At 30.7% G+C, this 17195-nt stretch overlaps 1 protein-coding gene across 5 annotated transcripts in view; it reads right to left on the reverse strand.

Moving 5' to 3' along the window:
- The window catches only part of Triqk (triple QxxK/R motif containing), a 72003-nt gene that overhangs the window by 23274 nt on the left and 31534 nt on the right, over positions 1-17195 (reverse strand). For 3 of the 5 annotated variants that reach the window (XM_076835866.1, XM_076835870.1, XM_076835868.1), the window contains one exon: positions 9175-9256. In XM_076835866.1, the coding sequence (XP_076691981.1) occupies positions 9175-9235 (61 nt within the window). In that variant the 5' untranslated portion in view covers positions 9236-9256. The remainder of the gene's footprint in view (positions 1-9174; positions 9257-17195) is intronic. The other 2 variants (XM_076835869.1, XM_076835871.1) reach the window with 1 other exon arrangement.

The raw sequence follows: 17195 nt of genomic DNA on the forward strand, positions 1-17195 counted from the left end.
AAAATTTGCAATCTAAATTTAATTACTCAAATGAATTATTGGAAGATGAGTTATTTACAGCATGCCAAAGATACTGACAAATAATATTTGCTAATCAACAGTAAAGACTTTTATATTGCCTTCAACATTTTTAGAATAATTTCTCATCAACAGCTTCAAATCCCTCCTCCCAGCTTCATAAAACAAAACACTACTTGGAATCTTACTTTTCTCATATTATCAGAATTAGATATAAGAGAACAATACAATCTGTTGTATAATTTCCCAACTGCCATATGAACACAATTTTAGTTACTATATTACAAATTACATAAAAAAACAAAAGATTCATTACAAAACCAAAAATTAATAGTCTTTCTTAGGGATCCCTATAGTAATCCACAGTAGTTATGTCAATAAATAAATGATACCTTCAAGATAGACACAATTATAAATACAATAAAGTAACTAATTAAAAAATAATCAAATTAACAAAAGGACAATTATTATGAAATTAGAAACAATAAAAAATGGTTTCAGTGGATTGTCACCAGGATAGTATACCTTTATTTGTAGCCATGCATACAAAATTATTCCAATGTTCCAAAAAAGAAAAAAGGGAGATATTATCTCTAAACATAAAATTTGCAAAAAGCATTTTTTTCAATATTATTAGAGATATCTGTACTTCAGAGAGTAAACTGGTAAATTAATCCTGAGAAATGAAAATCCCTTGCAAACTTTTTATTTTAATGACATAAAGTTAATTTAAACAAATGATAATTTTTTAATATTTATACAGAAAATCTGGATATCAATCATACGTTACAAGGGCCATACCGTCATTTAACACAGTACAACGAAATAAACACTAGCCATTGTGATACTAGGAAGTTAATCCAACAAGTTGCTAATAGCTATACTTCCCAAAAAAGTCACAGTAAAATGCTAACCAACAAGCAGCAAATTATACGTAGAGGGTATGAGAAATAGAAAGTCCATTTTCAGACTACAGTATTTAAATGTAAAATTGGGATTTAAGAAAGGCACTCCGAGGAGAACTATAGCAGAATGGAAAGGTACACAACAATACCATACCCTATGAATGTGGCAGATCCAAAGTTCATGTACCTGAACAGCCCCTCAACAAATGAGGCATTGAAATAGAATGTCTTAACCAACACACATAGAAATCTCTCAGTAAAGAAATAGTAACTTAGGTAAAGAAGTAAGAACTGCCTACATATCAGAATTCATGAACCCTCGAGAAAGCTTTCCTACCACAGGAGAACAAAGAGAGGTAGAAACAACTAAAGGTATATTTCTTTAAATAACTCAAAAGAAGTCAGTAATACTAAAGTAACTTTTGGGAAGGCGGTACACCCCATAGTACTCAGCCAGTGAGGAACTAGGGGAGGGACTTGGTACTCCAGGGGATAAAATGCTGGTTATACCCAATCTGTGTGTGCTTGCTTGCCAGACTTTATTTAGTAGCATACCCTTCTGCAGAAGTAAAGTTTGCTTTTCCAAACTACTTCTGAGTAAGTATGTGTGATTCCTTGTGGCATCCTCATATTTCTTTTTGTTTGTTTTTCTTTTCTTTTTTTAGTTGTAGTTGGACACAATAACTTTATTTTATTTATTTATTTTTATGTGATGCTGAGGATCGAACCCAGAATGCTAGGTGAGCACTCTACAACTGAGCCACAACCCTGCCCCTCACCCACGCCCACATACTGGTATTTCTAACAAGGGAAAAGGTAGTTAAATAAAAGATAATCTATAGCACATCAAAATTTACTTTGTACTTAGCAAACAAGAAAAAAATCAAGAACTACTATATACAAGGTACCCTTAGGGATATAAGGAAGTAAAACCAAAGGAAAACAATGGGATAACAAGAAAAAACTGGCTTCAAAAAGATACATAAAACATTTCAGAAAGTTTATCATTTCAAGAGATATGCTAGAACAATCAAGACTAATACAAACACTAGGTTAAAACAGGTGAATAGAATTGTAATTATCTGAGATTAGGGAAGTTGCTCTATTGATATTTAAGCAAATATTTATTAAATGCCTTCCATGTAAATCACTAGACTGAAGAAAAAAATTAGGATCTTCTGACATCAGGAATATTTAAATTTCATAGCTACAAATAAAAAAGACATGAAAAATAGGAAAGAAAAACTAAATTTAAGAGTTTAAAACTTTATACACTTTATATTAGTCAAATATACCAGAAAAAATTAAGGTAACAAAAAAAGGAAGAAAAAATGAAAGAAAAACTTAAAAAATTTAAAGAATAAAAATGACCAAAATTTTCAAGATAGAAGGTTGGAATAAAGATTAGCAAGGAAAAGTCACCACAAATATGAAATATAAAATAAAATTGGATAAATGTAGTTTTTTAATTCACAATAAATTTAATTGGATTAAAGCTGCTTAAAAAGAACTTTAGGCTATATCAAAAGCATGTAAACATTAAAGTAAAGATGAAAATAAGAGGATAAAAACATCAAAATACTAAAGAAATGTGATTTATCAATATTAATATAAAACAAAAAGAACTCTAAGAAAAACTTTATGAGAACTTTATAAATATAGAGGTCATAATAATAGGAAAGGGGGAAATACAATAAATATATATCAATTTGACAATTATGCTAAGCAATAATCACCTAGCTTCAAAATATATAAAGCAGAAATTAATAAAAAAGAAATACAACAATTAAAAGCTTCATAGTTTTAGGATATTATAATTCTCTTTCTTGTAAAAATTACAGCTAGAGTATACAACAAGTACAAAAGAAAACACAACACCATAATTAACATAAGTATTAATGCATCCAAATATTAGAAAATACCTATGCCTTTCAAGCACAAAGGGAATTTTAATAAATTGACTACATGATAACTCAAAGAGAAAACCTTAATATAAAAAAGATATCATACATAAAATACTCTGAACAAGAAACAAGGTTAAAAATTAGTCTGAGGAGACAAATGTGAACAATTTTTGTATATAATTGAAGTTAAGTTGTTATCAGTTTAAACTACACCATTATGTGTAGCGCTAGCCTCATGGTAACCACAAGGAAAAAAAATATGATAGATGAGAAAAAGATAAAGACTTAAGTATTTCACTATAAAAATAATTAAATTGCAAAGAAATATAGCAAGAGAGGGAAAGAGCAACAAAAGAAACACAAAACAGGGGGCTGGGGATGTGGCTCAGGCGGTGGCGCGCTCGCCTGGCATGCGTGCGGCCCAGGTTCGATTCTCAGCACCACATACAAACAAAGATGTTGTGTCCGCCGAAAACTAAAAAATAAATATTAAAAAATTCTCTCTCTCTCTCTCTCTCTCTCTCTCCATCTCTCACTCTCTCTTAAAAAAAAAAAAAGAAACACAAAACACATGGAGACAACAAAATGTCAATAGTAGTTCCTTCTCTACAGATATTTACTTTAAATGTACATGGATTGTACTCACCAATCAAAAGATTGAGTGGCAAAATGGATTTTTAAAAAAGGATTCAATTACCTATTGTCAATAAGAGACTCATTTTAGATTTAATGACATACATAGGCTAAAAATGAAGACATGATAAAAGGACAGTATATGCAGTAATTACAAAATAAAAATGGGCAGGGGTAGCTATACTTGATAAAAATAAATTAATGTAAGAAATAAAGAAGGACATTACATAATGATAAATGAGTCAATTCATCAAGAAGATGCAATAATTAAAAATGTATATAGGTGTGTTTCCATTTTCACAGGAATTGCAAGAATTCAATGCCAAAATCCATGGATGCTCAAGTCCCTTTTATAAAATGGTGTAGTATTTGCACATAACTTATACATGTTTTCCCTTATACTTTAAATCTTTTTTAGATTACCTATAATAACTAATATGAAGAAATGCAAATAGATGTTATGCTGTATTATATTATTCAGGGATATTGACAAGCAAAATGTTTGTACATGCTCATTACAGATGCAGTTTGTTTTTCCAAACATTTTTTATCTGTACTCAGTTGAATCCATGTATATGGAACCTATGATATGAATGACCTACTACATAAGCACCCAACATCACAGCATATATAGTACTGAAGAGGGAAGTATAAACAATACAATATTAGCAGGAGACTTCATTAATTGATAGATCATCCATACAGAAATAAAGAAGGAAACAAATAAAAATCCTATAGAAAAAAATATATATATGACATTCCACCCAATAGCAAAAGTACACATTCTAGGATACAAAACAAGTTTCAACAAATTTAAGAAGAGTGAAAACACTCAAAATATCATTTTTTTTTGCCACAATGGAATGAAATTAGACATCAATAAGAAAAGCAAAATGATGGGAAGAAGGGTGGAGAGAAAGGGAAGTGGCAAGGGATTAGCAAGGATGGTGGAATGTGATGGACATCATTATCCAAAGTTCATGTATGAAGACACAAATTGGGTGTCAACCTACTTTATACACAGAGATGTGAAAAATTGTGGTAATATGTGTAATAAGAACTGTAATGCAAAAAACCCCACAAAGTACATGTATAAAAACATGAATTGGCGTGAACATACTTTATATACAAAAAAACTATACTCTATGTGTCTAATAAGAATTGTAATGCATTCTGCTATCATGTATTTAAAAAAATAAAATCAATTAAATAAAAAAAAGAGAAAATTCACAAATGTATAAAATTAAACATCCATTGAGTCAAAGAAAACTCAAAAGGGAAATAAGTAAAAATTTTAGACAAATGAAAATGAAAACACAATATACCAAAATGTATTGGCTCTAGAAAAAGTAGTTGAAATAGTTTGAATGACAATTCCAAAACTCACATGGAAATGTAATCCCTAAATTCATGTTGATGATATTTGAAGGTGGAGCAAAAGGGAGGTAACTGTGATTACATAGGATCATCAGGGTATGCCCACATAATGGAATCTGTGACTTTATAAGAAGAGGAAGAGAGACTGAGCTGACCATTTTTTCTTTGTCTTGCCATGTGGTACCTTTTTCTATGTCTTGTGGAGCATGAAGGCTGCCATAAGATGTGGATACTATCCTCTGGGCTTTTCAGCTTTCTGAACAATGAGCTAAAAATTCTCTCTCATTTATGTATCACCAGGTCTCAGATAGATTTTATACAAATAGAAAACAAACTGAGACAGTAGTACTAACAGACATATATAGTAATGAACAACATATTAAAAGAAAAGAAATATCCCAAGTACATACCCTAACTTTACATCTCAGGAAATTAGAAAAAAGAGTAAACTAAGTACAAAGTTAGCAGAAAAAATAAAATAATAAAAATTAGAGAAAAATAAATGGAATAGAGAGAAGAAATGCAATAGGAAAAATTAACAAAGGGGTTGGAGTTGTAACTTCCAATTGAGCGCTTGCCTTGCACATGTGAGGCACTAAGTTCAATCCTCAGCACCATGTTAAAAAAAAAAAAAAACTAACAAAATAAAGTTATTGTGTCTACAAGTAACAAAATATTTTTAAAAATTAACAAAATGAAGAGTTTTTTAGAAAGGTAAAATTGACAAACCCTTACTAGGACTAAGAAAAAAGAAAAAGGATTCAAATAAATACAAACATAAAAGAAAGAGCATACAATTATAGGTGAAGCCATGGAAATGAAAAAGATCATAATGGACTATAATGAAGAATTACATGCCAACAATTGAATAACTGGAAAAAACAGTACATTTCTAAAAACATGGGCATATTTCTAGAAATTTAACAAGGATACAATTAAAAATAAATAGAAAGCCTATACATAGAAATAACAAATAAGGAGACTGAATCAGTAACCAGAAATAAAGAAAGTCCCCATACCAGAGGCCTTTACAGGCAGATTCTACCAAACATTTAAAAAAGAATAATGCCAGTCCTTCTTAAATTTTTCCAAAAAATATAAGAGAGAACACTTCCAGATTAATTTTATGAAGCCAACAACTTAAGCCAGACAAAGGAAAAAACAAAGGAAAAAAATGAAAATAAAATATTAAAAAATATATTAAAAAACCACTAGCCAACATTTCCAATGAACACAGTTCCAAAATCCTCAATAAAAGTAAATTTCAATATCAATTAAGAAGATCATTCACAATGACTAAAAATGTATCCCTGTGTTGCAAGGATAGTTCAACATATGCCACAGTTGTCAATATGATACAGTATACTAACAGAATGAAGGATAGAAATCACAGGATAATTTCAACAGATGCAGAAAAAGTATTTGATGGAATTCGGCAACCTCTCATAATAAAAATTCTACAAATTAAATATAGAAAAAATGTATCTCAACACAATAAAGGCCATATATGACAAACCAATAGTCAACATCATATTCAATGATGAAAAAACTGAAACTTTTCCTCTAACACCTTAAACAAAGCCAGGATGCCCACTCTTACCACTTCCATTCAACACATTATTATCTAGAGCAATTAGGCAAGGCAAAGAAATCAAAGGCATTCAAATTGGAAACAGTAAAAATGTCTCTGCAAGTAGTATGATCTTTTATATGGAACCCCTGAAGACTCTACAAAAACACTGTTAGAACTGGTAAATGAATTCAGCAAAGTGGCAGGACATAAACTCAACATAAATAAAATTAGTTGAAGCTGCATTTCTATACATTGACAATGAACTTTCTGGAACAGAAATTTAGGAAACAATCTCATTTTAACAGCATCAAAAAGAAGAAAATACACAGCAGCAACAGACTTGTATACTGAAAAATCATAAAAGAGTGATGAAAGAAATTAGAGCAGGTGCAATTAAAGAAAAGATACTTCATGTTCAGGGATTGCAAGAATTAATACTGTTGACATGTCCATGCTACCTACAGATTGAATGCAATATCCATCAAAACTTCAATGTTATTTCTTACAGAAATAGGAAAAAAACAATTCTGAAGTTCATATACAACCACTAAAGATTCTGAATAGCCAAAGCAATTTTGAGCAAGAAGAAAGCTGGAGACATCACACTTCCTGATTCCAAACATCTATTACAAAGCCACTGTAATCAGAACAGTATGACACTAACATAAAATCAGATATATAGATCAATTGAACACTTTTATATAAGTATGGACCAGTGATCTTTGGCAAGAGTGCCAAGACTGACCAACGGGAAAAAAAAATTGTCTATTCAATAAGTGATGCTGCTTAAATGAAATATCAACTTACAAAATAAGGAAGCTAGTTTCTAATCTTACACCACACACAAAACCAAGTCAAACAGTTTAAATACTGAAAGTGCAAACTGAGTTAAAAATAGATAAGCAAAACTACTTTAAACTTAAAAGTTTCTGCGGAGGATAGAATACAATGAACACAATGAAAAAGCAACCTATGGCATGAAAGGAAAAATATGTGAAAAGCCTATATTTGAGAAAGAGTTAATGCAAAATACGTAAGTAACCCACACAACCCAATAGTGAAAAAACCTGACTTAAAAATGGGCAAAGAATCAGAACAGACCTTTTTCTAAAGACAGGAAAATGGCCAACAGGTTCATGAAAATGTACTCAATTACCCTCGTTATCAGGGGAACGCAAATAAAACAAAAGTGAAGTACAGTCTTACTCCTATTAAGATGGATATAATAAAAAAGTATTTTAAAAACTGAAGGTAACATTGATAGTGACAATATGGAGAACAGCAAATACTGTACCATTGGTGGGGCCATTATAGTGATTCCTCAAAAAATTAAAAGTAAAACCAATTCCTCTTCTAACTATATACTCAAAAGAAAGGAAATCAGCACTTTGTTGAGATATTTCCTCTTCCATGTTCAATGCAGCATTATTAACAACAGCTAAGATACGGAAACAACCTCAGTGTCTGTTGACAGATTGCAAGATAGAAATTGTGGTGTATGTACAGAAATATATATATATATATACCTATACGCACATATACACACACATAAACATACATACATAAAATGAAATGTCATTCAGCCTTAAAAAAATGATCTCTTGCCACTTGCAACAACATAGATAAACCCAAAAGGCATTATGGTAAGTGAAATAAGTCAGACACAGAAATAAAAATGCTTCATGATATCTTGTATTTGGAATCCTGAAAGGAAAACAAAAAGCAAATACATAGAGAAAGAGGGGTGCTTACTAGAGGTAAGGGAGGGGACAATGGTTACACATAGGTCAAAGGGTACAAAGTTATAATCACATATGATGAATAAATCTAGGTATTTAATGTACAACAGGGGGACCATAGTTAATAAGGTAATAACCGAAAATTGCTAAGAGTAGACTTTTGGTGCTCTGAGGACACACAAAAAAGATAACTATGTAAAAAGATGACTTTTAATTGGATTGATTATAGTAATTATTGTTATATATGTGTATATCTAGGTATGTGTATATATACATATATGTATATATACACATATGTGTGTGTGTGTGTGTGTGTGTGTGTGTGTATATATATATCACTTTTCTAAACCTGTATATTGCTGGAAACAATACAAAAAATTATTAGTTGGCTGCATGTATGCCAGATTATTATTCTACTTTTTCTGCATGTCTTTTGTTTTGCAGATTTTGTTTTAAAATTTTCAAAAATTTATGGTATGTACATTTGGGCCATATTTATGAACTAAATATATACCCTATATTTTGGTATCAATTCTTTTTAATTATTTTCTGACTTCTCCTGGAAATTCTTTATTTATACTTCAGTTACTAAAAGACATATTTTTATTAATGTATTACATTTTTATTTCCAAAAGAATGAGAGTTAGCAGGGATGAAAGGGTACACAAAAGGAGTGCACTGTGAGTGGGGAGGAAAAGTTAGATTTTTTCTTCTGATTTCCAATTTTCTACACTTTCCTAGAGGAATATGTTGAATATTGCTTCTTTAAAATTGGAGGGTCTTTCCTTGAGATCTAGTATGTAACTAATATTGTATAAACACTCATATATCACAAGTACATAAAGTATGTATTATTATGGCAAGCTTGGCTAAATATAGTTTTTGTTCCTAAAATCTCTAAGTTCTTCTTTGTACATTTCTATGTATCATATGTATTACAAAAAATTATGTCTTAATATCATGCATAATTGCTTTTCTCTTTATCTTAACTCACAGGAGTGTATCAAAGGGAATTCACTGCTTACCAATTTGCTTTCTGTACTGATCAACAGGAAGTTTTATAGTGGAGGCATCTTTTCTACCCATCTTTGATCTCCAAAATGCCTGCTGAAAAGAAAGAAAACAATTATAATGAAATCCTTAAAAAGACTATCTACAAACTTCAGGAATAATTTATTCCTTAAAATTCATCTTTAAAGCAATGGGTAAAAATGGCTTTGACTTATTCCCATTAGATATCCATAAAGAACACAAAATTCTTTCAAATAAATTATCAAGGATACAATTGCTGGTAATTAAATTTTCCAATCATTTGTTCTTGGAAACATTTATTTTTATCAAGAAATATCAATGCTCAATTAAACCACACTGTTAGATAATATTATCTGTAAATGTGAAAATCACATAGTATTTCTTCAAATGGGCTGGGGCTACATGCTTGCTCTTGGTCACATGTTTTGTACCAATTATCTACTGCATTGCACAAGATAAGAAGGCAAAAGTTTGAATTTCAGGAAGTTTGTATTCTTTTTGTAGACAAAATGGATGACTTAGGTTCTAGTGGTGTCCATCTTATTGTAAACAATAAGGATACTACCATTTACTTATATTTTGCATACTATATATACTGTTTCATTAATCCTCAATATTATCTGTCATATCCTACTATTTCTGTTTAATTTAAATATTTAAATAAAGATTATAATCTGCCACCAAATGTGTATTCCACTTTCTTGCTTGCACAATTAGACAATATTTCCTAGCCTAAATTCAAGTATAAAATTGAGTTTTTCCTAAAGAAATTTGAATGGAAATGATATGCATCACTTTCAAACTTTAGCATGAAAATCTCTCAAGCACAATCCTGCATCCTTTTTCCCCTCCTAATAGCTCAAGTGGAAATGAACTCCAGATATCTCCAAGTTACATTTGTAGAAACATAAATTTGGTCAGACTGGGTGGGAATGGAGAAGAGTATTCTCATGAACTTCTCTATCACTTGTAGTAGTAGTAAGCTTTTTACTGCTATGATTAAAATACCTGACAAGAACAACTTAGAGTAAGAAAATTTACTTGGGCTCATAGTTTCAAAGGTTCAGTTCATAGTAAGTTGATTCCATTGCTCTGGGCCTGAGATAAGGCTGATCATCATGGTGGAAGGGGATGGTAGAGGCATGGCAGCTGGGAAACAGAGAGAATGCAAAAAGCCAGGGACAAAATATAATCCCCAAGGACACAACCCATCCCACCTACTTCTTCCAGCCATATCGTAACTGCCTACAATGACCACCCAGAAATAAATTCAAATTATTAACACATCAAATGTATTAATCCACTGGTTGGGTTACAGCTCTTATTAATCTAATCAATTTACTTTCGATCATCCCTGCATTGCTATATGAACTTTTCTGGGGTCATTTCACATCCAAATCATAAAACCACCCTATTATCCTACTTATGAGAAAGGCACAGAATTCAATTGCAATTGAGTTCTTATACATCTGTGGGTTTTATTCATTACAGATTTATTTTATTTTAGTTTTGCTAAAATAATACCAACATTGGTGCAAGAGAAGTTGTTCCTCACTGCTTTTAGTTAAGGTGCTATAAGGAAAAGATAAAGTGAGGCAAGAACTGATCAGCTCACAAACAAAAATATTAAGAAATAGAAAGTCCAGCAAATTAGGGACTAATGAGATGGTAATGATAATTGCTAAAAACAAAACAGCAAGAAATAAAACTGAAAAAGACTTTGAAAAACAAAAAACATATTAAAATTTCTCAGCTCAAAACAGAAAGAGAAGGGGTGAGGGAGAGACAGAAACAAAATTAAGATTAAGGATGTTATTGTCTAAACTGAGCCTATTACTTCAAATTACTTCCAAGTAGACTTCTTGGGTAAAAACAGAGAATCGCAGGATAGAAACAAAGCATAGGTTGAGAATTATATGTTCGAAAGAAATTAGCATACAATTATTGGTACAAGGAGCTCACTAGAAATGGTAAGAAACTTTGCAATATTTGAGGGAACTACACTTGCCAAGAAAGCAAAAACTTTATTTACAAAGGTCTGAAAGTGAAAACCAATGCTTGGGTCTCTGTATTTAAAACAATGAGAGCAGCCTCAAGGAAGGTAAACTCTGCTGAGTTTGTACTATCAAATTTATATGTGATCAAGAAGAAAGAACATTCCAGAAGGCAGAATTATAAAGAAAAAAATGAAGGAGTTCCTCTGAAAGGATCATAATTGGGGTCTAAGCAAGAATCTTCTTTTGGTGAGGCTGGAAAAGGGTAGGTAAATTTCATGGTCTATAAACCTCAAGTAACCACATCCCAACTTGAGAAGACTGTGCATTATTAGCTTTAGATTCTTGGTTTTGAACTGGATGCAGTAAGTTATGAACTCTATCAAGTTTTCTCTTACTGAGGAAGCAGGGAAAAGGACATACATGGCTATTTTAGGGCCAGAAAGGTCAAAAATAGTAAAAAACTTTTGGTTGCTCACAAAAATACATGCTTTTCTTTTTTTACCCAGGCATATTTGGCTACACTTGCCAGCTTCCTCTCACTAGTTGTGGGCACATCACTGCTTTCAGCCAATAGAATGTGAGTAAATTGCTTCCTACTTCTAGAGCTTACATAAATTTTTTTCATGTATACTAATTTATCTGGTTGAGATGAGAATGGATTAAGAAATGATATAATGAGGATGGAGACTCTGTGAGAGCCTGGATTTGGAATGAGTGCATGGAGGAAAGCTCTCCAACCAACTTATTTTTCACTTTCATACTTCTATGAGAACAAGAAATAAACTTGCAGCATTTGAGCCACTATACATTTCTTACATCTACTTGTTAAAGCAGTTGGTATTACTTCAGCTAAAACAAACAGGTAGAGATCTCTCCATATAAATGGATGCAATTATCAAACTGCAAATATTTTAATAAGCATTATTAAGGTTCTAAAACACCAAGTGCATTTGAAATCTGTTCAGATCAAACTGCATTTTATGTGTGTGTGTGCGTGTATGTGTATTTATATTCTCACAGAGATAGCTAAAATGATCCCATATAACACAGTAAAAGGCATCTCTAATTTAATAATTTCTATTTACATGTAAGAAAATTATTAAATTCACCTAAAACCTATCTCTCTGATCATACTAATATTCAGATTTATAGTATTAAAGCAATATCTGGGAATATAAATATATTCAAAAATGACAGTTAAAAAATTAAGACTTCCACTCTAATAAACCATTTAATTTTTCATGTAAGATAACACATTTCTTAAATTTTATAAATGAAACCAAGGTATCTCTAATCCTATAGTAACTTGTTATAATTCAAAACATTCAAAATAATTGTCAAGACAAGCACCATAAGTAATGTTGATAGATATATTATAATTTATTCATATAGAAAATCCATTTGCATAGTGATTTTGCATTTATTAATTGTGAGTTGTTATTTTTATCTTAATTGTGTGAGGCTAGAAAAGATATCACTCAATTTATGAGAGAAGTTAATTTATACAAATAAATACACAAGATAATATCCCCTTTTCAGTATAGTTTTGTTTTTTATCCTTATGGAATATGTGTAAAAAGAAAAAAAAAAAAAAAAGAAAATCAGGTTACTAAAGCTATCTGCCAAAATGGCTACTCTGAATTTCCTTTCTGATCATTTAAGCCAACATCCCAGGAAGAGTTAACAATTTAGTGGCCAGTATTTTATTCATTCATTGCCTGTAGTAAACAAAAAGTAAGGGGTCAATTGAGAATATCTTTTCACTAAAGGAAACTGAATTTCAATAATTTGTAAATGTGCTCTGTATGACAAATATAGCAAAGTATTTAAATTTTTATCAGGGCCTGTGCTCTATAAACAGTCATATTTTATAGGTATAATAATCTCTGAATATAAAAACTTTAAAACAATTTCCACCAAGGAAATATATTATCAATTGATTTTCAATTTTTATTCTTAATTATTTAAAGATTGTTAATAATCAAAATTTCAAAACTTTTAACTTTACTATTGTTTCTGAAATTATATCCAATTACTTATATAAGCAAAAATCATTTCACCAAATGGTAAAACAAAAAACATCTATAGAATGCACACTTTAAAAAACTTGCATTTAATTAGCTGTAACAAACACAAGAAAGTGAAAAATATTTTACTAATAAACACATTGAGGCTATTTTAAATTACCTCAATAAAGAAATACCCATTCATCTGCATGGTTCAAACTGTCAATGTCTCATATATATAGAACCTCTAAAATGTCCTGACTTTTCTTTGTTCTTCAAAGTCTTGCAGTAATCATCATTCATTTCTATTGCTTTGATGGTTAGATAGAAAACTCCCAAGAAATCCAGGGAGACATTAGCACATACAGCCGCAATTTCTAATAAGACAGCTATTTGCATACAAGATCAGCCACGATTTAAAATGTGTTGTGATAGATGCAGAAAGGGAATAACAGATTTATATTAGCATGTACAATACCAAGATTGTTTTCACAATTTAATTCCTTAGAGATTATGTCTCATCACTTCCTTTTATAAAGAACACTACATTCCCTGAGGAGATAACTTGCTCTGAGACCCAGCTAAACTAAAATATGGATTAATAAGATAGTATTTATTATTTATGAATTTTGCTGTAGGAATGATTTCAGATTAAATCATCAGAGAAGTTTTTAACATTCTTGAAATTTGATAACACATACTTAAGGAAGAAAGAATGCTAATTTTATTTAATACCTAAATTGCATATTAAAATAATTCATCATTAATTTTTTCATTAATTAAAACTTTACACTCTAGAACTTTTAAGATTTAAGACCTTTTTTTTAATATGCTTTCTTAACCTGAATTTAACATAACAATTTTGCCACATGTAATTTTAAGCAAAATATGTGACCTTTTAAAACAAACAAATGTAGTATTATATTCAATCACATTCCATCCAAGTCATTTTATTGCTCATTTATACCTTTTTTATGAAATCCAGAAAGAAGAAGTAAAGAAATAAGAAACCCAAAGCCTTCACATATGTCTCTGCTTCCAGAAAAAGCATTAAATCATCCAGACTGTGACATTTAAATATATATCAAAACACAGGTTATTAAAAGATTCAACCCATGACCATGGAAAAAATAATTATCTCAGTTTTTAAAGCTAAGAGAAGAACCCTTACCTAAGAAAATCCTCAGTTTAAGCAAGAAGTTATAATTATGTAGAAATATTTTATATGGCTGGATCAAAATTGAGAACCAATCATGAAAATACAACCACATGCTAGCTGCTAGGACACAGTGTTGAACAAAGAAGATATTTTTATTCCTGATCAAATGACCCTGTTTCCAAAGTATTTAAAATTAAAAATTGTTCATGTAATTAACTTATTGGAGTCATGCAAATGATGACATATTTCTTAAAGAAAAAAAAATAACATAAAGATCCATTAATGATCTGAGTTTGTCATTTGTTCCCTACTCATGTTCCATAAACTATCAATTTCAGCTTTTAGTTCCATGAAGAAAGTCATGAACATTTTCATGAATTTACTCAGGCTCTGTATTCTGCTTTAAATGTCCTTTCAATACATCACCACTAGTGGAAACTATATTTTAATAATGCACACCAGTATCATCTCCAATGAGTAATCACTTACGCCTAGCCTGAGAGGCATCATACATGATTTAGGTCTCCAGAGATTTAAAGAACAAAAAATGATTTGAAATACTATCAGAATGTGAAATAGACAATGTATGATATTATAAACATAAAAATTAACATTACATTAAATAATGTTAGTTATCTCAATCCATTATTGGTTGCATTTATTAATATTACTACTAATTGTTAACATTTTAATAAGTAAATAAATATAATAACCATCCCTATGTATCCATGGAAGATTTATTCTAGGACCTCTCAGAAATTCAAATCCCCAGAAACTTTTATAAAATGGCAAACCCTTTTATAAAATGGCATAGTTTTTACATATAGCCTGTGTATATCCTCCCATGTACTCTAAATCATCTCTAGATTACTTTTAAGCCTTTAAACAATCAAAATTTAATGCCAATTGTTATAATTTCATGTTAAGAGAATAGCTATAGAATTGAAAACCTTGGGTATGAAACCCTTATATACAGAAAGTTGATTGTATTGGGACAAGTCATTATTATGAGAAACAAAATTCTGTATAAAACTAGAGAGCTAACAGTCTTTCAAAACTTTTCAAGATCAAATGACCTTTATTTTATATCAGTTTTATTATCAGCTTACTATAATTTTGCCAAATTAATTTCATTTGTAGCAGCACAAAAAATTACCTAAAATTTTGAATGTGAAAAGATTACTTCCAAAACCCTAATAACTTGCCAACACTAATATAAATGTTCATAAAAGTAACTATAGAATAGTTAACTGTGTCAACCCCAAAAGTTATGCTCCAGGAAAAGAATCCTAATTGCTGGGTTTCAGCCTTCAATCTATGGAATTAAAATTAATGCAGTATTAAAATATAGTTCTAGAATTACTATATTTTCTTATGAAAAACAAAATAAGCAAAACAAAAACAAAGTAACTTAACCTCTATTGCACACCATACACAGTTCAAGATAATCAGGACCTAAACAGAAGACCTAAAAAAATAAAATAAATATTAGGGAAAAAGTAGAGATAATTTATAAGACCTGAGAGAGGCAAATATTTCTCAGTTATAATACAAATAGCAAGAAACATAGAATAAAATGTGTTACATCAAAATTAATTTTTGTGCATAAAACATACTAGTAAAATATAAATAAGGCAAGTAAGAGATAGGAAGTATTCATAATACCTATATCTGACAAATGAATTTGCATTCAGAATGTATGAGGAATACTCAATAATATTTAGAGATACAGACCAATTTTTAAAACGGGAGTAACAGGTTTGAATAGTAACTTCACCAAAGATGATATATGAATGACAAGTAAGTGCATTAAAAAGTTAACAGCATTGGTAATCAGCAAAATGCCAATTAAAATTGGAACTGAGGTACCACTGCACACCTCCTAGAATGGTTTAAATACACTGAGTGAAAGAAGCAAAGGTTTCTTTGGACCCAAATTAAATAGGCACTCATCAGTTTTATATTTCCTTGTAGCATCACTTGACCAGGGTGATCTCCTCTAAGTAGAAATGAACTAGGATTGAGGAAGATTTTGCTCTTTTTGTTGTTATGCTTTGTTTTTACTCTTGAGGCTCATTTCTAAATAAAGATGGAAATTTGAGTTGGTTTAAATGATAACTAAAAGGAACAAGTAGAAAATGAAGGGATAAGGGAGAAAAAAGTAAAACTGGACCAAAAGTAAAAAATGATTGAGAATTCTAAGTAGATAGGAAGGGGTAGAATCTAGTACATATTTGATTGAATAATCATATTACACTACCTTTCACTTTAATAAGAAACAGAGAAACAATGGTTGAAATACATACATACACACACACACACACGCAAAAAAAAAAAAAAAAGTGGTTTGAAGTTTGGTAGCCAAAAGAGAGTTTTGGTAGCTCTGCTATTATTATGAACTAGGAGGAAAGATTATATTCTGTGAAAGGGAAGGTAGAAAGTACAGAGATACTGGAATTCATGCTGTGGAGGAATGCAGAGTTGTCTGAAAAGAAAACAGGTTGAAGGAAAATACTAAGAGATCAAATGGATTTGGTAACCATTGACCTATTGTAGGACTGGACTACAGGACTATAAATGTATTTCTTTCTGAGTGCTCAGGTGCCCAGTACAGACAGGCACAGGGAAAAGGTAGTCAGATTAAGCAGAGTTTTAGTTCTTCTAAATGGGCACAGCAGATGGGCAGTAAGGTGAAAAAAAAAAAAAGAGTTTAGGATAGTCCAAAAAGTGGGTGAAGTGTTGTCCCATGGTGTCTAAAGCTAGAGAAGAAAGTGAGGATAGCGGGGGTTTAGATTTAACAAGAAACTTGATTGGATTTTGATTCTAAGGCTTAGATGATGTTGAACAACCAA

Source organism: Callospermophilus lateralis, chromosome 16, assembly GCF_048772815.1.
Source record: "Callospermophilus lateralis isolate mCalLat2 chromosome 16, mCalLat2.hap1, whole genome shotgun sequence".
Classification (NCBI taxonomy): domain Eukaryota; kingdom Metazoa; phylum Chordata; class Mammalia; order Rodentia; family Sciuridae; genus Callospermophilus; species Callospermophilus lateralis.